Source organism: Pelophylax lessonae (assembly GCF_965119305.1).
Source record: "Pelophylax lessonae genome assembly, chromosome: 4".
In the NCBI taxonomy this organism is placed as follows: Eukaryota; Metazoa; Chordata; class Amphibia; order Anura; family Ranidae; genus Pelophylax; species Pelophylax lessonae.
This window is the reverse complement of record NC_138771.1, coordinates 512,541,910-512,565,299: the sequence shown is the minus strand read 5'-3', so window position 1 is coordinate 512,565,299 and position 23,390 is coordinate 512,541,910. Positions and strand designations below refer to the sequence as shown.

General features: G+C 43.8%; 1 protein-coding gene across 1 annotated transcript in view; it reads left to right on the top strand.

Annotated features, from left to right (window-relative positions):
• Window positions 1-17,171, top strand: part of WDR91 (WD repeat domain 91) — a 57,305-nt gene extending 40,134 nt beyond the window's left edge. The window contains exons 10-16 of the mRNA XM_082257179.1: window positions 872-1,022; window positions 1,570-1,664; window positions 2,562-2,730; window positions 8,642-8,750; window positions 10,716-10,828; window positions 10,943-11,140; window positions 16,694-17,171. Coding sequence (XP_082113305.1) covers window positions 872-1,022; window positions 1,570-1,664; window positions 2,562-2,730; window positions 8,642-8,750; window positions 10,716-10,828; window positions 10,943-11,140; window positions 16,694-16,858 — 1,000 coding nt within the window. The 3' untranslated portion in view covers window positions 16,859-17,171. The remainder of the gene's footprint in view (window positions 1-871; window positions 1,023-1,569; window positions 1,665-2,561; window positions 2,731-8,641; window positions 8,751-10,715; window positions 10,829-10,942; window positions 11,141-16,693) is intronic.
• Window positions 17,172-23,390: the final 6,219 nt, after the last annotated feature.

Sequence of the window (23,390 nt, the reverse complement as noted above, 5' to 3'; positions counted from 1 at the left end):
CTCCTATTGTATTTTTGAAGCTCCTGGCAGGTTTTTGTAGCATTATGTATGCTAAATATTATGTACGTCCCTTTTGACGTTGTCAGGGAAAATCAGCAGAGATTTACACCATTTATAGGATCCCACAATCTTGATCTAAAGCCCAATTCTGTGCTCCTCCCCCCCCCCCCCCTAGCCCTCGCCCCCATCACCCAGCATCTATGGTTTGTTTGCTTTTATATTACCTTTTTGAGATGTCTTCAGGTCAGTCATGCAACGCACAGGGTTCTCTTTGTCTCATCTAGCAGTGAGTGGTCTTGATGCAGATGCTTTCCTCAACATTGTGTGTGATTGCAAGGTGCTGTGATGTCCCCCGTTCAGGAGACAAGCTCATGACACCTTGCACCCACAAGATATCCATTCATCATTGCATGCACCGTTTTGTCCCTATGCACTTAGTATCATTCAAACCAAAAAACTGCAGGAATTACTGCAGGGGGACAGTGCCTGAGAGGAGGTGAGTATTGCATCTTTGTGCATTGGGTTGCATAATTGCTTTACGACACTCAGATTACTTAAATATAGTATAGTACATTAGTGTATAGTACATTAGTGATAATATATCCTAATGTAATTGACCCCTTTTCTCATGGCCATTCATTTGGTTTACATTGGAAAATGAAGGAAGGTATGTGACTATGCATCCAATGAGAATAAGCCTTTTAACTGTGGCTGCTTGACTGTAGCAGTTTTTGAGACACTTACATTCTTAGTCTACATACACTTATTGGTTTGTGATGGATGGTTGGTCATAAATTACTTGGATTAACTTGTATTTAGCAGCATGAGGTTTTCACTAAAACAAACCGTTCCTGTACTTTTTTTCTCACAGGGTGGATTGCTCGGGAAGGAGGGTAGCCAGTTTGGATGTTGATGGCGTGATTAAAGTGTGGTCCATTGATGGCATCATGCAGACCAAGGCATCTGCCATCTCCAAATCTGCTCTGCTGTCTCTGGAGTGGGCGACAAAGAGAGACAGACTGGTAGGTGCACAAGAGTTTAAAGTGACATTAAAGCTTGTGTTTTTTTTTTTTTTCAAATAACAAACATGTTATACTTATCGGCTCTGTGCAGTGGTCAGCTCCGATCCCTTTTTTTTTTTTTTTTGTGGTTCCCTTCTTGCACTCCTGGCTCCTCTCCCTCAAGCAGCGCCCCCAGAAAAAGTCCCTTGCCCTGGGGGCCCAGCTGCGTTCTTGCTCCTAAGCTGCTGCTCTATGCTACCATAAGACACCGTCATGGCTTGGCCCTCCCCCTGCTCTCTCCCCATACAGCTGAGGCTATAGTGAACATCGCTGGATCAGATGGGGCTCGGGTAAGGATTGGGGGGCATGTTTATTTTTATTTAAAAAAAGTGCCTTACTGTATTCACGTCACTGGATTGGCGTAGGGCCAATGTGGTGCCTATATTTATGTAAAATTGTACCAATGCTGTAGTGTTGGGTCACGTTACTTGAATATGAATTTCATGTGTTCCTCTTTTCTTTTTTCTTCTTCTTTTTTTTTTTTTCTTCTGGTCTTCCTCCGATGCAGCTTTTACTGGGCAGTGAGGTTGGTACTGTCCGCCTGTATGATACGGAAGCAAAGAAAAACTTGTGTGAGATCAGTATTGTTGATGATATGCCGAGGTTAGTGCTATTTGTATTCTCTTTTGTAACAGAACATTCTTTGCTCTATACTTTTGGTTTATTTGATAATGGGGGACAAAATTGTGATCTCTTTGCATAAGCCCACCCCTTCTTTCCTGACCCACTTATACTCCCCTTACCAGCTTTTCCCTGACACTTTTTCCACTGCCCTAGCCATGAAAGACACTAAGTGCTTCAAGGTATAATGGAACAAATGATCTTCTGCCTTGTTACAGTGCTGGGTTCTAGCAGCCCATTGACGGAGGGAATGACATCACTGATGTACATGGTGTTGCAGTGTTACCGTGTTACCATCTGTAATGGAACCGCGACCCACACTACTTGTAGACTTCCGTCAGTATATGGCTTCCTCCCAGTCATGAACATAGATATCAGATTTTCCAGCCGCCCCCATACAAAGCTAGCCGACAACTTAGGTTGTACAAGTTTTGGAATCTTCTCCTTTATTGAACAGTCACACAGAATTTATGTACAGCATGGACCTCCCCTCCTGATCAAATTACCCCATCAGGTCAGGGGTTGCCTAATTACATTATCATATGCAGATGAAATTGTATACAGAAATATTAACATATCTAAATAACAACCAACACAAACAGTATACTATTTCCACTCAGCAACTAACAGATGACAATGATTCAATCAACCTTAGCCAAATAACTAGCAGACGGCCGTCCTCGAGCTGCTGAAATACAATACACATTATCATATTCTCAGTGTCCATTAAGTACCTGTCTTTCTCTCCCAGTGACGGTGAGTACCTTCGCACCATCCGTACACAGATTTGTAGAGCGCCGAATATTTGTGTATGTAAAGGTTGATGTGGTTTTATTGGAATCATTCTCAAACAGAAATGTTTAATATTTGCCTTCTCAGGATACTATCTCTGGCATGCAACCCCAGCGGGACTTCCTTTGTATGTTCAGCAGCAGCAGCATGTTCACCCACTCAAATAGAACCATCAGTCCCTGGTTTAGGGGAGAATGGGACCAACCAAGTGCCAGGGAGGTTACTACTGTGGGACACAAAAACCATGAAACAACAGGTAAGGCTATCACTTAGACCTGTTCAGAAAGGTGAAAGCCCAATTGAATTTGCAGAGATAGATATTTCTCGTTCATTAAGAGACGCAGGAGGTAGCTCCTATTGGGGTTAGAACGCTGCCTACAGCAAAATTGGACACTGGCAAAAACTGCTAGTGTTCTAGGAGGAGGAATGAATGTTTCTTTTGCAGCCCCGTTGAAGGACTTGGTTGTCTGAGAAGTCTCTCAATCTTAAGGTTCTGTTTCTGCGGCTATGGACCAGAGGCATATAGCAACAATCTTAGAGGAACTAGAAATGTTGCTGCAGGAAGAGAAGTAGAGTAGACCCTGTCCTGCATAGAGCTTCATGTTTATCTTTGTCAGCCGTGTACATTCCAGGTACAGTAAAACCTTGGTTTGAGAGTAACTTGGTTTAAGAGCACTTTGCTAGACAAGCAACATTTTCAAATACATTTTGACTTGATATACAAGCAATGTCTTGATATACAAGTAGCCTCAAGTCACAGCTGAGTATAAAAGAGAAGAGAGGCGCCTCTAAGTGTAGCAATATGGTTCCATTTAATGAAGGTACAACATTTAGCAACTCACGTGGTTGATGATTGGAACAGGCACATCTAAGGATGCAGGGATCAGGGGTAAAGCTGTCCACATAGGACCATCTTCCGCACCATCATCTACGTCATCCTTTCCATGCTGCCCCTCGCTTTCAGATCGCTTTACTGCAGGGTGGTCTTCCGGGTCAGGATTACAGACTAGCAGCCGGCGGTGCAGAAGATGGTCTATGTGGACAGCTTTACCCCAGATGCCTGCATACTTAGATGTGCCTGTTTTATTCATCAACCATGTGAGTTGCTAAATGCTGTACCTTCATTAAATGGAACCATATTGCTACACTTAGAGGCGCCTCTCTTCTCTTTGATACCCTGTAGCTTCTGCTGGATTTTGATTCCAATCCCCTTGTGGAAGCAGCAATTTGTGGATGGACATTTTATGGTTACACAACCTCTCGCAATGCTATAATCTTTTTATATGAACTATAAATTGAAGGATTTATGAATAAATGGTTGTGGAACGAATCATCTGAGTTTCCATTATATCTTATGGGGAAATTCGCTTTGATATAAGAGTGCTTCGGATTACAAGCATGTTTCCGGAACGAATTATGCTCGCAATCCAAGGTTTTACTGTATACAGTTGGCAGGCAGCGCCTGGACTCAGGAGTTGTCCCTACACCTGGAGGTGTTCCAGCACCTGTGTCGCAGGTGGGCGGGGGTTGTTGGATGTGGACTTCTGGCCTCCACATTCAACAACAAAATGTGCAGGTTTCTCTGCAAGTACAAGCAGGAATCCTTGAATTGGAGGTAGTGGATGCTATGATGTCTCTTTGGGATCCGTACTTCCTGATCTAGGCCTTTCCTCCCTGAAACTTCATTGCCTGCTTTGCAGGATTCTGATGGAAGGCATTTTGTCATTCCTTTTTGGACTGGGCCACATGTGTGTTGTAAGCTCTTTTGAAGAGTCTGAATCTTCTGTCCTAAAGTGCTATTTGCCATCCTGTGTCACTTAATATAATGTCTGGGAGTAAAAAAAAAACTGCACATCGCTGCTGTCAGTAAAGAACCGAACCATGTGTGGTTTACCTACACAGGGCTCTTTTCTGTCATTCTTTCAGCTGATCAGCTGGTTCCGGCCATAAATCATTGCTAGGGACCCGCTGATCGGCTTGTGCTGTAGCGAATAGCAGCACACCTGGATTGACGGGCACGCTCGCATGCCCCCTACCTGGAAATACAAAATCACGTATATATGTACATCACCCCTCATAGAACAGTGTCACTATGGTGACTCTGCTCTGACACTATGTAAAAAAAAAAAATATTGTAAAAATAAAAAACATTGATTTATTTTTTTGTTTATTTTTTTACACGGTCGCCAGAGCAAATGCAGTATCACCATGGTGACATCGTACCACTGTGGTGGTGATCATGTACATAGGCTAGCTGCCCTGATATCACTGTATGTCAGTGCTGTCAGCCATTCTATCTCGGCAGTACAGGGGTGTCACAGGGATGTGTGCTAAACCCCTTTTTGTTTACTATATATACTTATGATTGTGCCTCCCGCTTGGAGGTGAACATTTATCTAACATTTGCAGATACACCTCGTTAGTTGGGACAGTAAGGGATGGGGACGAGGCTGCATATTAGCAGGGAATAGGAAACCTAGTGGGTTGGTGCAGAGATAATAATTTAGAGCTAAATGGGAATATGTCAAAGGAAATTGTAGACTTTAGGAGACCGAGAGAGACCAGCAATGAACCAGATGTAAATGATGGGATGGAGGTTCGGAGGTTACAGGAGTTCTGTTTCTTGAGCAATAATTAGGGAGGATTTGTCATTAGCAGGGCACTGGTGTCTGGTGGGCAAAGCGCATTAGAGATTGTACTTCTTGAGGAAGCTATGAAAGGCAGGCTTTTCAAAGTGGGTCCTCCTCAGCTTTTATAAGGCTGCTGTGGCAAGGGATGTGCACGTTCTATGACAGAAATGCCATACAGAGGGTGATAAACAGTGCAGTAGATTATTAAAGGGCCGTATTTACCGAGCATCGACGAACTAGGGGAAAGCTGCTATTATCCTGAAGGACAGCTCCCATCCTGTGAATGCCTTGTTTAAGTTGTTGCCCTCTGGATTTGCGATTTTGAAGTATTTCCTCTCATACTACCAGGCTGCAAAACAGTTTCCTTCGGCAGTCTGTGCGTTTTTTGAATGCTAGAGGCTTTTTAGGGTTAAAGTGATTGTAAACGATTACCTTTTTACAGCAACCCATTTAGTTTAAAAAATCAAAAGGCAAAAGGTTTGTGTATAGATATATAAAAGGTATTTATAATTTTGTTTTTATAAGTGATCACATTCCCTCTGTTCTCAGCTGAATAGGAGCTGGTGAGAGGAGAAGCAGCAGTACACTGAGCTTCCCAGTTAATAGCTGTGCAGGGGGGGGGCTGTCAGGGCAAATCTGATCATTGGAGGAGAGTACACTGGGCTCCCAGCACAGCTAGAGAACTGACCACAGTTCTTCTGCTTAGTTTGGTCAATTTTTAATAGGAAAGCAGAGGGGTCTGGCAGGAGCACTAGGGATTTCACACAAAGGAAGCAATACAAAGAGAACTGGATAATTTCTCATACAAGTAAATGGGACAGCAAACGCCTATCTGGAATATAAAATATTGGGGTAATAAACACTTTAAAATTAAATATGCAGTATGTATTTTTTATGTGATGTATGTGTTTTTATGAAGACAATGTCCATGTGAGGTATGTGATGGCTCTTTATGTAAGGAGGCTGCATCTGCATTTTATTTTATGATTTATATTATAAATTATTCTGATGTTACCAGACACGTGGTGCCAGTCAGTATCCCTAATCAACACTGCACCAATCGGTGTTCTTGACCACTGCAGACCCCTCGCAGTGTCCCTGAACACCATTACAGTAGTCATATTGTCCCTGATCACCCCCACACCAGTGCAGTGTTGCCTCTGCCTGTACTAACCCTGGCCATGTCTGCCTGCTGCCTGAACAGACCCATCTGCCAATTCCACTGACTGCATTCCTGCGAGACACCAGGCCAGTGAACATGGCATTTTTGTGGGCACCCAAGTACCAGTAAATATGTGGTATATGGGGTATTAGAATGTATTTTGGGGTGTAGTTCAAAGTATGCCAGTCTTTGTGTGTGAGAAATTGCCAAAAAAAAAAGAAAAGTCATTTTCTTTCTGCATTTTTCAAAAACTTGTGGCAAAAAAAATTCAAGACTTATCATGCCTCCTAAAAATATCTTGGGGTATTTGCTTTCCAAAATTAGGTAATTTTATGGGTGTTTCCACTGTTCTGTTGCTCCATGGCCTCCAAAAATATGATGGGTAGTCAAGAAATTAAAAGCATAATTGTATGCCCCTGGAACTCTTGAATGCGCTTCCTTGGATATTAGTCCTCTCTAAGTGGGTAGACATTGAAAAAGTCTTACATGTGGTATCGCCATACTCTGAAGGAGAAGCAGAATGTGTTTTGGGGTTGTAATTCTAAGTATTCAATCTCAATGTTGCTCTATCCATATAAAGTGCATGAATTCATAACAAAACACTCAGTCAAGTGAAGAATTAATTAAAAAAAAAAATCATGTGTGCAAATATTAATAAATTCTGGAAAAGTTGCCCCAACACATGCTGTTTAGATATTTACAAACTTAGACACGCCCTCCGCTCACAATTTCACAACCGTATTTGCCCACTACCCTCCATAGACATCGAAGTCCTTAGGGGCCAGGAGTCACGCAAACATATCTCTATCCTGTACGATTTCCTTATTGCCGGAGCCACTTCTCGACTGGCTTACAGCATTAGGGAAACTTGGGTTGGAGACACTGGTGACATGGATGACGACGAATGGAGTGACGCTCTGGAAACCTGTACTCTGGTTTCCCGAAAGCCTTCCGATAGACTCACACAAGTATACATTACTCATAGGGCCTTTGATTTTGGGCCCCTCTTCTTGTTTAGATATTTTATTTGTAACTTGGAAATAACGCATAAATAGAATAAACAATTGTAGGTTAAGAGCCCATTCACACTAGCGCGACTTGTGAGGCAACTTGTGTTGCCCCAGGTAGCTTGACATAACAAAAGCAATGTTAATCAATCAGTGCCGTCTTAATTGGCACTACTGAAGTTGCTCCGACTTCAGAAAAGGGTCCTGTACTACTTTGAGGCGACCTGTGATCCGACTGTCCCATATACTTCAATGGGAGTTGCCTCCTTATCTTAATTGACACGACTTGTTAGACTTTCCAGGAAGAAGAAAGAGATTAGCCAGGCATTCCCCAAAGACAAAGTCGCCTGTCTCTTCAAAGTAGTGCATAAGTCTCTTTTCCAAGTCTCTCTTCCAAGTCTCTTTTCCAAGTCTCTTTTCCAAGTCTCTTTTCCAAGTCTCTTTTCCAAGTCTCTTTTCCAAGTCTCTTTTCCAAGTCTCTTTTCCAAGTCTCTTTTCCAAGTCTCTTTTCCAAGTCTCTTTTCCAAGTCTCTTTTCCAAGTCTCTTTTCCAAGTCTCTTTTCCAAGTCTCTTTAACAAGTCTCTTTAACAAGTCTCTTCAAGTCACGGGGCGACTTTCTGGTCGTGGTAGTGTGAACCGGCTCTTAAACTGTCTCCTCTCAAAGAGAGATCACCCAATGATCATGTGATAAAAAATATTGCGTACAAAAGTTGTAGCATAAAGAAGGGTCATAGTGCAAGCAAGCATTTATTGGTTAAAATAGAAGAAAAAGCATCAATACAAGCTGACAACTGTCCAAGAGGGGAGTGCTAGATGCTCCTTCCCAGCCATAGCTCAGGATTATGGAGGGGCAGATAGTTCCCTAGATAGTTCCCTAGAGGAATCAGAAGTACCAGGAAGGGGAATCAAAGGGAAGGGGTCGGGTAGGTTGTGTTCCTTAGGGTTTTGTAATGTCCACAATAGTTATTAGGACGAAAAACGAGAGGTCCTTGTAACTCAAGGCTCCAGTAAGGTTGTATCAAAATCAGAAGGCAAGACGTTATCAATCCACAGCTGCCAAACTTTCTGAGGTTTGTGGATTCTATCATGTAGGGTTGCCTGAAACTTGGCATGAACCATTGCCTGCGTGATTCTGTTTATAGTCACTAAGATATAAAGGATTAAAGTTTTTCCAAGACCTAGCTATGATTGGCAACATCTCAGGCCTCACCAGAATACACAGCAGAGTAGACCTAATTTGACGTGCAATTCACAGGTTAGTGAGAATCTGGCTTTAGTTTGTGCCGCAGTGCCAAATTTTACTAGGTGCAAATGCAAATCTCAGAAAAGTCCAGACACTAAGTATATGTATTCCATTATCTCTCCAGCTTCAGTTCTCCTTGGATCCTGCACCCATCGCTGTGAACTGCACATCATTCAATCACAATGGCAACTTACTTGTGACTGGGGCTGCAGATGGCGTTATCAGATTGTTTGGTATGTTGTAAAGAATTTCTAAGCCTAAAGCTGTCCACATACGTTAGTCTAGTCTAATTGTACAATCTCATTTAGACTTACCAGCATCTATGTAGTTCAAAGGCCTACCAGGGGGCAGGTTGGTGAGGGGAGGAACAAAGAGGCCTCCTTCCTCAGGCAGCAGCTTTTTGTGGATTTTTTCAGTGATTTTTAATTATTTATCCTAAACCCTTTATAATTATGTGTAAAGGCTGAGTTCACCTTTTGAACCATGTATCTAGGATGTAACTTGGTGCAATTGCAGGATCCCTAGGGCCAACATGATCACCAGTGCAGGGTTTTGCAGGCTCTTCTAAAAATAAATAAATGCACATGTTATTTCCTGGAAAAAACATGTGCATTTATTTATTTTTATTTTTTATTTTTTTTAACCGTGAGCTTAGCCTTCTTCGCCTTTTAGGCTCGGTTCACATTTGTGCGATGCGGGAACGCTGCGAATATGCAGCGGGATATCGCATCCGCACATCTGGCAGTTCACACTGCCATATGCGATACGCAGGGGGTGTCAATTAAATGTTAACGACACCCCCCCCCCCCGTTTGATCGCATATCGCAGTGCGATCTGCAAGTTCGCACAGAATCGGATCGCACAAGTGTGAACCACTGTGCGATCCGATTCTGAGGTGGCTCAAAAGTGCCTCATGTGCGAGTTTGCTGCGGATGCACTGGTGAAATAAATGTCCTGGTTTGTAGGCTACTTTGTGTTTTGGTGATCTGGCTGCTGTTTGCTCTTTTTCCCAATTGGGGGGACACAGACAACAGTGAAACCTGACAGAGGATCTAACCTCCCTTTCTCTATCCCAAAAATAAAGCACATACCCTTAAAGCATAACTCAAGCCCAGACATTTTCTTAAATGTTGGGCAGAGTAGGGGAAGATTTCACCCTGTTGGAGCAAGTTCACATCGTGTTGGGACAGGATGGGAGATTTCTTTTATCTACAACAAAGAAAAAGATGCGTGAATATGTAATTGCACCCGCAACTTATATCCTCTTGGAGAGGAGGTGGGTTTAATTTTTCTGCATCCTCATTGCATTGTGGGAGTTTTTTTTACTTATGAGTTACGTATGTCGCTGGCCTGTGAGTTTTCCATGAGCAGTACACTCTACTGTAATATTTATCATTGCTGCCCTCTGGTGGATTCTCAATAAAAATGTATATGCAAACATGGGGTGATGACAAAAGTATCTCAGCTTTCAAAGACCATGCCCATTACTGTAAGGACCTATTAACACTGTTGCTTAGCAGTAAAACATACATTTTAAGCATATTACTATATTGTACAGCAACATATGTTCCACAGTTTGAATGAATGACACCACAAAGCACAAATCCAACGCAGCTGTGCTGCAGTAATCCACAATAGGTGGTAACTCCCTACAATGTGCTGGAATGCACTGCATCAAAAAAAATTGTGCAGATACAATTTTCACTGAATTCTGGTGTGTTGAAATCATTGAGTGTGCTGCCTTAAAGCCTACTTTGTGAAGTCTGCAGTCCAAGTTCCTTAACGGCTTCTTCTGTGGGTGCCAGCATCGACCAATCACCTCATTGCCTGCAGCCTCTATTTTGGATCCTGAGAGATCCCTGCTGCTGAGCAGATAATAGGGGGTGTCCACTCCTTCTGTATGCGGAAGAAAAGTATAGACTTGGGAGCAAAATGTCACGTGACCGTGGACATAGGTGAGCAATAGGGGCATTTAGGTAGGGTTTTTTATAGTTTTTTTTTATGCTTGCAATCGGTGGGTGTGATGGCAGGTGCAGTCTGGAATACAGATATACTGCAACTCTTGTAACACACAAAATAGCATTTGTTAACCTGCGCTCGTCAACGCATTGCAATGCATTGAATATATCTGATTGAGCCTTAATAGTTCTGGTGGACTTTGTTTTGCAAAGTTACTGTAATTATCTTTCTTCCCATAGACATGCAGCAGCATCAGTGCGCCATGAGCTGGAAGGCCCATCATGGGGAAGTTTATTCCGTTGACTTCAGCTATGATGAGAATGCCGTATACAGCATCGGAGAAGACGGGAAGGTGAGCAATTGGAGTGGAGACTGTGAGCTGTATGGTACATGATAATACATAATGTGTGGCCATACTGCCTGTGCCTCTGTTTTATATTTTCCCCAATCCCCCTTTGCCTTTCAGTTCATCCAGTGGAATATTCACAAGAGTGGTCAGAAAGTTTCAGAATATTCACTGCCGTCGGATGCCACCGGCCCCTTTATGCTCTCCGGTTATAGTGGCTACAAGCAAGTCCAGTTTCCCAGGGGCAGGCTTTTCGCTTTTGACTCCGAAGGCAATTACATGCTCACCTGCTCTAGCAATGGAGGAGTTATCTATAAGGTGGTTCCCTTTTTTACGTTATTTCTTTTGTGACTTTCTGGTGCTTTATTTGTCAGTATTGGCTCAAAATGTATTCATCCTACAATGTTTAAAGCTGAAGTTTTATTCTGCCTATATTTTGTTTTCTCTAGTTCTCCCACCTCCTTCCCCATAAACATACGAGTGATATTTTTTTAATAAAACTTTTTCCTTTACCCCATTTTGCAATCAGTACAAACAAATGGCCAAAGCCCACACCTATAAACTAGCCTCTGCACACCAAAGTAAATTCCGGACCAACCGAATTATGCGGTCTAACAGTATGCGTTTAAAAACAGGGGTTTAGTTTGCACACATTTGCAAATGCATGCGTTAGCTACAGAGCCCCTTTATGCTACCCCAGTATTATCTGCAGTCCTAACTCTAAATTTTGAGAGCCTCCAAGGTAGAAGCACATGCATTTTAATGGATGTGCAGAGGGCATTACTTGACTTTTTTAGTCTCGGTGATGCACAACTGTTTTTCTATGGATTGTGTGCTGATCATACCTAGTGGGAGGGGCTACATGGGTGCTGTACCTCTAAAAACATCACAGCACCCTGTCTCCGTATGCTGAATTATCAAAATGCATTGAGTGGTGATTGTCAGTCTGGAGAAATGGGCATTCCTGGAGGAACTATTTGCATGTACAAGTGACGCTGAGCCCTCATGATTGAAAGAATTGAAATCCAATTAAAAAAGGACTTGCCAGGTACAGTCAAGCTGAAAGAGAGCTAGATGATGCTGGATATTCTCCATCCAGGAAATACGGAAATGCGGTGGACTGTCTGTCTTGCTGCAGCTTCTAGTGCACATTGTGAAAAGTTTACAGTGTGCAGTGAATCAGGGTGAGCAATTGGAGTTCAGCTTTAAAACACTGAAAAGAACAAAGTTTTTTTGCCCTTCAGACAGTATTAGATGCATGAACATGAATTCAAAGGAAGGAATTAAATTATGGCTGAAGCCAAACTTTTATACTTGGCTTTAGATACACTATGCAAATGTGTACAGCCTGGTTCCTGTGCAGTTCTGATAAATACTATTTCTCTATCGTTCATTGACGGACGCAGTTCTCTCTGATTCAGATCAGTAGGGTAATACTGCCCCCTACAGGAGTAGTACACTAGGCAGAAAAAAGTTCTGGCTACGCCTATGGGCAGTTCCGGAGGGTACACACTCTCTCTTCCTGCATAAGATGCCAGTTTTTAATCTACCTAGTCAGGAGTAAGGACCTAGTTCCTTGCTGGGATATTTGGTCCTCACATAGAAGTAATTTTTTTTTATGTAGATTGTTTTTGGCTAGTTTTTTTTTCTCCGGATCGTTTTTCCTGTTGGATCTTCTAGCAATTATGCTGGGCGACAGACTGGACCCCCATATCCAGTGGTCACCCCAGTCTGGCCATCGAGCATGTGCAGGCCTTAGCTCCACGCTGGATCAGCCGCCACATGGTCCCACTGGATGGGGACTGGCCCCGCAAGTTAAACGTCTCGCCAGGACGCACACGACAGGGTCTATGTTGATTTCGCAGCGTTCCTATTTGGCTGACAGCCCCCCTTCTGTGGCGTGGGGTCCAGTCATAAGATGGCGCCCGCCTGTGTTCCCGGTATGGTGAGTAAACCCCCCCAGCGGACTTTGGGGTGGACACGGACCCTCTCTCTGGGATGGTCAGACCCTCACACTCCTGGGCTCCCTCTGTCCTGTTGTGACCCCCCCTCCTCTCCACCCCCCCTTACCCCCCCCCCCCCACGTGGGGGACTGTTTGGGGCTACCTGAGGCAGGGGCCTAGTGTGCAGGTCGCATGGGGGGTTGGGGGAGTGCGCTGTCCGCTGCGCTCGACCGATCCTGAAGGGGGGCCCTTGGTGGGGTTTTCTGCTTTGGATGGGCATTTGGGGGTCCCACTGTGGGCCCCGATTACCGCAATTTGCGGGGCCACCATTTTGTTGTAGCCTCTGTCTGCTTCTATGGGAGCAGCCATCTTGGTACACCCGTTTTCGGCCATTTTGCGGTAGATTTTTTTGCTGTGGAGGCTGGTGGGAGTGCCTGGATGACGGTGTTTCATGAGGGTAGTTGATTTCTCCCTCTCTGTGGGGGTCGGTTAGTGCGCGTCTGACCTCCGGGGGCGCTGTGGGGCCACTTTAAAAAAAAATTTCATTTTGTCTTTTTTTTTTTTTTTGGCTGGCGGGTTCCTCAGGTTCAGTATGGACCCTGCAGGCCATTTGTTCCCACCTGACCCCCTCACGAAGGCCGCAGGGCTCCGGATCTCCACTGTCCGTTGATGCCTTTTTGGCAGTTCGGGAAGCATTGGGGCCCAGGTGAAGGTGGTAGGTGCGTTGAGACGTTTCTCCGCCTACCCCTCCCTCATCTGATGTCTGAGTCTGGCTCAGCCGCCGCAGACGTGGGGCCTCCCTGCCGGGTCTGTTACCTGGCACCCTGTCTCCTCGGATGATGAAGATGACCTTTCTACCTCCCCTGCCACGACAGGCACTGGTGGATGCACTGGCTGTTTTGGTGCGTGACACCCTGCGATTTGGGGGTCACAGCGGCGGCTGCGCCTGGGGGGCAGGTGGCTCACGTGCCATCTGGAGCTGCTCTTTTTTTCTGGCTGCTCATGTAGGCGGGGGCTGTCCTGAGATGTTCCCCTGGGGTGTCTAATCGGCCGTTAGACGTTGCCCTTTTGGGGAGTCTCTGGTACAGAGGACTGTTCCGCCTTTGGTTGACATACGGTCTCTAGCTGAATGGGACTACCGTTGTTCCAGTGGAGGAATCCTGTAAGGACTTGGGGGGGATAGGATGGCGTGGGCTCTGGCCTGCGATCTGTATACCCTGGTGTATTCTGCACTGTGAACAGCATTTGTTTTCCCTTGCCACGCAGATTCTGCCTGATGGGTGGAGTTCCACCGCCGTGACTTGGTGTGGGGCATGTCCCTTTTGCCCTGGGGGAGCTGTTGGACCAGCTGGCGCAGGGGCTGCAATTTGTTTGCGATGCCGCGCTGGTCGAGGCTCCCTTGTATGGGTCACCTTGTCCTTTTCGGCGGTGGTTATCTAGCGTCTAATTGACCGTAGTGTTAGTCTTCAGATCAAACTTCTACGACGGTCTTAATGGATCTCCCTGTTTAGGGGGATCGCCTGTTTGGTGCTGCCCTGGATTTCGCAGTCGGGGGTTCTTCCCTTTCGGCTCGCAAACAGTTTCTTCATCCCTCTGGGGCGGTCGATGTGGCGAATTCCTTCCAGACTTTCGCGTGTGGTTCCAACAACCCTGGTCTGGAGAACATGATATTTTTTTTTTTTTTTTTCCAGACCTGCGGACTAGGCCTACTTGGCCTGAAGATGCTTCCTCGCCCATCTAGGTGGTGGGGGGGAGGTCCTTGCCGGTCGAGGACCTGCGGCTGGCCCGGATCCCAGGCTGCTGGGTTCAGGAGGTCATGTGGTCCAGTTGCAATATCGAGTCCCGATCCGTTTATTTCCGGTAAGGTTTTTTCCCCTTCCAATGTACGCCTGTCCCCGGATCGCTTACTGGCGCTCTGGTTCAACAAGCTGGACCAACTGGTCCCTTGATGGTTCCGTGCAAATCAAAAATTCAAGTTGGTACTGGTTCGCACGTCGGTGGCTTCCCTGCATCAGGGGGATTCCTGGCCTCCATAGCCATCAAGCTGCCTACCTTCACATCCTGTTATGTTCGGGGAAACACACGGGTTTTCCATTTTTTTTTTTTTTTTGCCATGGGGAAGGATCTCTTATCAGTTTGTGGTGTTGCCCTTGGGTCTCGCTTATGCTACTAGGGTCTTCGGTCCTGGCGCTGTTGCGGCAGCAAGGCGTATCTGTCCGGGGTTCCTGGGCGATCTGCTTCTCCGTGTGGAGTCTCCTACGGTGCTGACAAACGGATTTGGAAGTTACCACGAGTACTCTGGAGGCGTTCAGCTGGGTTCTGAACGTTCAGAAGTCATCCATGGTCCCTTCCATGAGATTGGACTATCTGGGCCTGACTTTGGACTCGCCCTCAGTCAGGGTGTTTTCTCCCTCTGGGGAAAAGTCACTTGGAACTTCAGACTGCGGTTCTTTTCCCACACATGGTTGTCACTTCGGACCTGTATGCGAGTTCTGGGACTGATGGTGCCATCTTTCGAGACGGTCCCTTTCGCTCAATCCCTCTCGGGGATACCCCGGAAGGCAATCCTTCTAGAATGGGACTAGAATCCAAACTCTCTGGACTTTCGGATCCGGCTGAGCTAGCTGACCAGGGAGTCTTGAGCTGGAATCCTCCCTCCCCTTTTTCCTGAACACTTAGAAAGTGTTTTACTCGGGCGCCTAGTGCTTTCTTGCCTTGTGGGCATCTGTGCTCCAGGTTGCAAGTCTGCTACCTGGTGGTCTGTTCACACCTTTACCACGTTTTATAAGGTGGATATGCTGGCATCTGCAGATGCCTCTTTTCGGCCGCAAATTTTTTTGCTGGCCTCTGTTTGGAGGGCTTTTGACCTTCCTTGAGGGTATTTACTGTTGTTTTCAGGTGGGCCTCATATTTTGTGCTGATGAGTCCTATGTTGCCTGGTCGGCTATGTTTGGCCTTGGGGACTTGTTCTTTTCTGCTGTTCCCACCCCTCATTTTAAGACACTGCTTTGGGACTGATATGAATCAAAGAGAACTGCGTCCGTCAATGAACGATAGAGAAAACTGGATTTCTGACTTACCGTAAAATCCTTTTCGCTTAAGTTCATTGACGGACGCAGTACCCACCCCTCTATTTTGAGTTAGGTTGTTACTTTTCTGACATTGCTTTGATACAAAACTGGCATCCTATTCAGGAAGAGAGAGGGTGTACCCTCCGGGACTGCCCATAGGCGTAGCCAAAACTTTTGTTCTGCCTAGTGTCCTACTCCTGTGTGGGGCAGTATTACCCTACTGATATGCGTCCGTCAATGAACTTAAGATTTTACGGTAAGTAAAAAATCCAGTTATCTAACACTTATTGGGCTCCATGTGTAGGACCTGCATAGGTGTTGTGTGCATCCTCATTCCAGTGTCCAATTGTTGTCTATTGGGATATGCAGCTGCACAGACAGAGCACCAATAATATCTGTGTTCAGGTGCCTGAATGCCTGTGTCCTAAAGCAGCTCTGTCTATGCAGCTGCGTGTCCTAATAGACAACTGGAGCACGCAGATAATTGGCCCTTGGAGCATTCGCTCCTGCTACAGTCTCTGTCCTTGTGTCTTGCTACAAAGTTACAATGTTGCATTCTGATTATTGGGGAAAAGGAGTATGAGGAAATCCTTCTTGCCTGCCTGGGACACACTGAGGACATAATTGCAGCCTAGGCAAAGTTACTCTACTGGAGGTGAATGATGAATTTTTTAGTGATAAAAGATGATAAAAAGGAGCTTTTCTGAAAATGTATATTGTTACAGTATATTGTAAAATGTCCGAATTTGTTTTCATGCTGGCAATTTGTAACGTTAAATTGTCCACTATAATGAAAATGAAATCTGAGCAGGTAAATCGGAAACTAATTCTTGTAATTTATTTTCCTTCCTTTGCAGCTTAACAGTGATGGTAGTACATTAGAGAACTGCTTGTCTCTGGGTGGACACAGGGCTCCTGTCGTCACGGTGGACTGGAGTACAGCGGTTGAATGTGGCACTTGCCTAACAGCCTCAATGGATGGGAAAATCAGACTGACCACTTTACTGGCCCAAAAATCCTAACTCACCATCTAAGATCTCTTTTGTATTTTATACCGGGGTGGATTGTTTAATCTTAGCCGCCATCCTAGCTTATGGAGCAGGAACTTCAGATGTGTGGAAATCTCTTGTCACAATAAATGTAGCAGCACAGATCTGGCCATCGTACATTCCAGCATGGGTAGAAATTCACCAGTATTATTGGACTTTGTGATTCAAAGCTTCTGAAAGAAGAACTGTACTTGTTCCCTGTAGCAACTCTTTAATTCTTCCCTTTTGCAATAGTAATATGGAAGGGACAAAATGATGGTTGCTGTCGGTGCAAAAAAACTGTTTTTTTTTTTTTTTTTTTTTTTTACGTTTTTCTATGTTCAGGTCTAACACAACTCGCATTTTAGCTAACCTCAGCAGGTTTCAGACTACCAGTTCACACAGTGTCTTATTTAGGAACCTATTGACATGATAAAGCTCCCCAAATCGGTGGCTCGTTGGTTAGTGGATAGTTTCTTGGATAAAACCACCTTTGTGAATATAGTATTTCAGTCTTGGAAGAAGGCTGAACTAGTTTCTTTTAGCTCTGCAGTGGGCTCCTAGCTCTGCCCCTACGCAGCATTATGAAAAGAGTTCCTCATCCCCCAGCTTTCTGAATTTATTTCCACTATGGAAGATGCAGTGGTAGGCATGTGACTTCTGCTGCAGGAGGAGGGCAGAGCCAGGAATCTTTCAGTAAAAGGTCTCCACAGCAATGCGCTATGTAAGACAACTTGTCGATTATTCAGGTCAGCGTTGTGTACCTAGTACTGAAATGACTGTTGGAGATAGTTAACCTATAAAAAGGTGACCTGTATTTTTTTTTTTTTTTTTTTAAAGTGGAGGTGTATATGAAGAAACATCCTTTATTGGGGTATGATTAATGAAGAGCCAACAAATCTGACAAATGTAATAGTCTGCTTCACATAAAAACAGGACTTCTAATTCCTGCCCCGTTCTGCCCCAGTGCTTTCAGTAATCAGCAGGGGCTCCACCAGTTCTGCTACAGCCTCTAAAGGCACTTTAATATTATGACTTTGCAGGGGATAGATAGTCCTCTTTTGAGCAAGACTAAGACCAATGTGAAATAATCAGTGGTGGCCAACCAGGATCACCCTTTTGCTTCTCTGACATCAATTGCGATCCTGAAGTTTCTTGCACTCCTGTGTTTGGAAGAGAAGTGCTTGTAAAAAAGCCCCTACTGCAAGATCTATGTAGACTACCATTGCTGTGTTTAAGAAAATGCTACTTACCTAACTTTCTTTGGTTACAGTACTAGGTCACGGGTTCAAAGCAAGTATGATCAAAATCAGAGTGAGGTCACAACAACTGATCTGCATACTTGTACAAAAGTCAGTTTGACAAGCAGGCATCCAGCACGTTTCAGGTGACATCAAGGATAGCTGATCTGTATTTCTTTCCATATGGGTTTCCTTTGATGTAGTGTTTGAACTTGTACTTTAAAATATGTGTTCGGGTGCTAGAGGCATTGGCATCTTGTGCCCATGTCCTTTAAAGTGGGCACCTCAATGACCTCATGAGGGACACATTGGTCAGTGGATGTGGGAGGGTACTTGAGCTCTGGAGGATGGAAAGTTGTATACAGCGACCAGCACATAAATGAAGACAATCTTGCTTAATTTTAGCATTTTATGGTACACATGCAAATGATGGTCTTGCTTTAAAAGGAGGGACCTGGAGGGTAAAAATTATTAAACATGCTGTAGCGGACTTGTTTTTTTTTTTTTTTTTCCTTGCAAGCTTTCCATATGTCACATTGTACTCGCAGCCATTATTTTCTTAGTCCGACCTTTCAGTTCTTTGTTACCCCAGTTGTGTAGGTATATAAATTATGACTGGCAGTCCATTGAGCACCACACATAGACCCAGTGCCCTCAGTATTAAAGTGGAGCTTCACTCTCCCAATCAACATTGGCTATTTTTAATCCTATCCTTATGGTGCTAGCATTAGTAAATAGATAGGAAAGTGTATCGTATTTACTTGTTTTAAACTTTTTTTTTTTTTACATTTCTTCGAGTACTTCCTGGTTTCTTGCCTAGGCAAATGTCGTACATCCCAGAAATCATCAGGAGGGGAAGAGAGGAGGAGGGCTTTTCTCAGCAAAGCACACTCTCCTGCATGCATATTGGAGCTAAGGGCAGTTATATGGTACATGAATCATCTGCCCTTACTCTAGACGGCCACGGTCAGAAACACTAATGGGGTGTTTTTCAATGTGATTTTTCAACAAAATGAAGCATAGAGACATGGATGGATGGGGGAGTTTGCTTTGAATACTAAAAATGAATTTAATATAGTTTTTTTGATTGTGGTGCTCAGATGCAGTGAAGATCCAGTGTAAGCAGTCAGTAGCAGTCCTGGTCTGATGTGCCTCCTCGCTTCCTCAGTATGAGGACACTTTTGCTGAGGGGTGTGGCCATTACTCAATTCTGCTGATACAGAGCACTGGAGGGGGAAAGCAGATTTTTTTTCACCGAGAGGATATTTGGGCCAAGCAAACTTTTTCCATAACTAAATTCTGATGCTATATCATACTGTTTTAGCATCAATTTACATACAGCATGCAATGCTTTGTCCTGGCAGCAGTACAAGGACTTCCTGTCTGCTGCTGGAACAAAATCTAGTGCTTTTTAACAATTCACAAGCTTTGAATCTTTATCAATGAATGCAAGGCTTTCTCTGATTGGCTGAGGTGGAGTGATACGTGGATGACATGATTTTCATCTCAACCATTTATAAGAAGCCTTGTATTCGTTCATTAAAAAAAAAAAAAAAAAAAAAAAAAAGGTTTTCTGTGAATGGTTGTGAAGTAGCCCAGCTGAATTATATTCTGGCAGCAGATGGGAAGTCCCTGTACTGCTGCCAGAACACAGCTGATGCTACAGTACTAGGATACAGTGCTGACAGTGACTGCATCACTTCGATGTGGAAATAATTCATTTGGGCCAGATTGGCCCAAATTAATTTTTTAACCTGAAAATAAAACCTGGTCTTAGGCTTTAAGTAAAGTGCTTGTAAAAGCTGTTTTTCCTAGGTGCGTTTTGCCTTTACTCCTTTACTGACTGTTATGTAACCGTTTTGTATGTTTTAGGTAAGTAATACAAATGATGGAGGATTTTTTATAAGGAGTTTCATTTTAAGCTAGACATTGACCTCTCCATACAGCAACACAGGCTACTGTCTCTGCACCATCTACTAAATAAAAGAACTAATATCGCTGCCTAAAGACATTCCATGAGCCTTACTGAATGAAGGAGTGTATAGAGCCATGATATGCAAATTTTGCAACAAGCATGAGCCATTAAAGCGGTTGTAAACCATATAAAAAAAAAAAAAACCTGCAAGACAAAGGCATAATGAGCTAGTATGCATCGCATACTAGCCCATTATGTGTAACTTACCTTAAAACGAAGCCCGACACGGACCCCCGGACATCGCTGCGGGCGCTGCCATGATTCCTCGTCGTCTCTTCCGGGTTCGGCGGCTCCGGCGCGCTGATTGGCCGGAAGAGACGGCTCCGACGCGATGATTGGCCGGAGCCACGATGACGTCACTCCCGCGCATGCGCGCGGGAGTGATTTTTCCGGCAAGCTCCCGGCAACTTAATTGAAGGTCCCCGCGGACCTTCAGAGCGCATGCGCCGCTCGCGCGAGCGGCTGCATGCACTGTAAATATCTCCTAAACCGTGCCGGTTTAGGAGATATTATTTGTACCTACAGGTAAGCCTTATTATAGGCTTACCTGTAGGTAAAAGTGTCAAAAAGCGGGATACTACCGCTTTAACAAATCCTCTTCTACAAAAATCATTGTGACTCCTCTAGTTAAAGGGTTCATCATTGTAGCTATTTTCTAGAAGTATCACCTACAGCACTGGGGCAAGATTCCACCTACATAAAACCTCCCCGGGGGTGATAATAAGCATTCTTGACCGTAAAAAAAACTCAAGTAGAACTAAAATCCCAAGTTTTTTTGTTTTTTTTTTTTAACGTTTTTAACATGGAAAAAATGGTGAAAAGTCCTATCAGATGTTTTGTTTTTTTTTTTTTTTTTGCTGGTCGTTTTCTGTTAAGGAACTTTTACTTCCTGCCCTTAAGTCCCAACATGAAGTGATTGTAAATCTCCATCTTAGCCTTTGATTTGCTCTAACTTCCTGTTGGGTTTACAGAACAGAAAATGAAACCTGCTTACTGGGACACATAACTGACATGGTAAATAACAATCCTTTGCTCACGGTGAAATGTTTGAAACGTTTCTTTAGGAAAGTTACAAAGCAAAGATTAGAAAAGTTGAAAAAAAATGTAAACCTAATGATGGGCTTCATTTATCTTTAAATAGTTCCAGAAACCGGAAGTCCCAGTACTGCTGGAACACAATCCTGTAATACTGTATGTAGGTGATGCTACAAACTGTGTATACGGTGCTGACATTGGGCACATATATTGGTGAAGAAATAGATTGTTTGGAGCAGTTTGGACCAAACCAACTATTTGAGGTTAAGTAAAGCCTGGAGTAAAGGCTCGTACACACGATAAGAAAATCGGAAGGGAAATTTCATCCGACGAACGATCTGCCGATTTTCGGATCGTTAGTATAGTGCTTTCGACAGCCGATTACGGATTTTCGGACGACAAAACTGGATGTGCAGGCTATGAATTTTTTATCGTACATCAACACAACGTCCGATTTTCGCTTAATTAGTACAGTTTTCGTCTGCAAAAAATCTTAAGAGCAAGACTAGGCATGCTCAGAAACGAAAGAACACATACAAAACAATTTAACACATGACATCACTTCTGAAGTATAATTCTGTCGTAGGGGAAATTTCGTATGAAAATAACCTCTTCGCTTTCCACATGAGACTAGCATGCAACAAAAAACGGACGACAGATCGTTCGTTCGATAATCTGATCGTGTGTACGGGGCAAGTGTTAGGCAAGGGATGCCCTTTTTAGGCTCAAATCTTGTACATTTGCCAGGGACGATCAACTAAATCATCTCAAATTAACTTCTAGCAAGTAACCCTGTTTTTTAAAAAACCTAACATTAGCATAAAAGCACTTAATATTATAATTTAACCATTACTATTGCATATAATTATTATTTCTTCTTATGTCAAAGGAACAGGAGTCCCCATTGGAAGATTTCCTCTGCATCTCTGTTATGGTGACAACTGTAAATATTTAGAACTTTTGGTGTCTGTAATGAGTGGTTACCTGGACAAAGAGGGTGAATCTCTCCATAGTGGACATAGAGAGAATACTAATCTGATGGGTGCTTCCACAATTTAATAATGAACAAAGATTTAACTTTGTATGCACTTTAACGGCACACTAGCTTCTATGGAGAAATACCCTTCCTCTATGTCCAACAAGACGCATGGGATCTGGTGGATACAGTCTGGGCCCATATATTGTCACTGTCAGTCTTGAGTAGATATATATTCCAGCCTACACAAGGATTCAACTGTTGCTATTGTGTGGAGCAGAAAGAAGGGGTGTCTCTTCCATCTCTTTCCCTCCATTATTTAAAGTGGAGAGCCCCTCTAAGTACAATCAAGTAACTGAAATGGTGCTTTTCTTCCTCTGACAATATAGAAAAGAAATGCCAGATTTGCTGCACAGAAGATATAAAGGAGTGTTAGCTAGTGTTCATACTATCCAGGCAGTGGTGTTCTGCTTTTTGGACGGTGACCATTATACATGGATGGAGCCATCATGTATTTTGGTCTGATTCTTCAAAAAATGCCTAGCGTGCTGGGCCTTTTAGTTCCACAGCTTTTGCTGAAGCTACTTTCTTCCACCTTCATGATCTGCAATATATTTATAGAGTTTTATTTGCTACTTTGTTTTTTTAAAGATACTCTACAAAAGTGTTTTATTTAACATTTTCCTTTTATTTTTTTCCACACCATGAGCTGGAATTTTTCAGCATTTACATCATCTAATTGTAACATGTTCTAACATTAAACTTGGCAGATTCCTAGCCAGTACATATGTGTCTGATCCTTTCTTGGGGCAGCAAAGTGGCTTAGTTTTTAGCATTGTTATGCTGCAGCGCTGGGGTCCTGTGTTCAATCCCCTCTTTTCTTTGCATCACGTCAAAAGCATACATGTAAGTTTAAGAGGGAGGAACAAGGGGAAAACTTTAAAAAAAAAATTACATATATTATGCGATCACTAGCAATAACACTGCAGTCTTTGTTTTTTCCTTTCACCGTCATTATTCAATTTCATTATCTGTTGATCCTGCCAGTAGATGAATTTTCCACTGTTTTTTTAACAGGTCAAACTGTCCAGCAAAAGTGACAGTAAGCCCCGGTTCACACTTATGCGATGCGGGAAGGCTGCGAATTCGCAGCCTGTTCCCGCATCGCAAACGCACCACTGGCAGTTCACACTGCCATATACGATACGCTGGGGGTGTCAATGTAATCTTAACGACACCCCCAGTTTGATCGCATATCGCAGTGCGATCTTACAGTTCGCACAGGATCGGATTGCACAA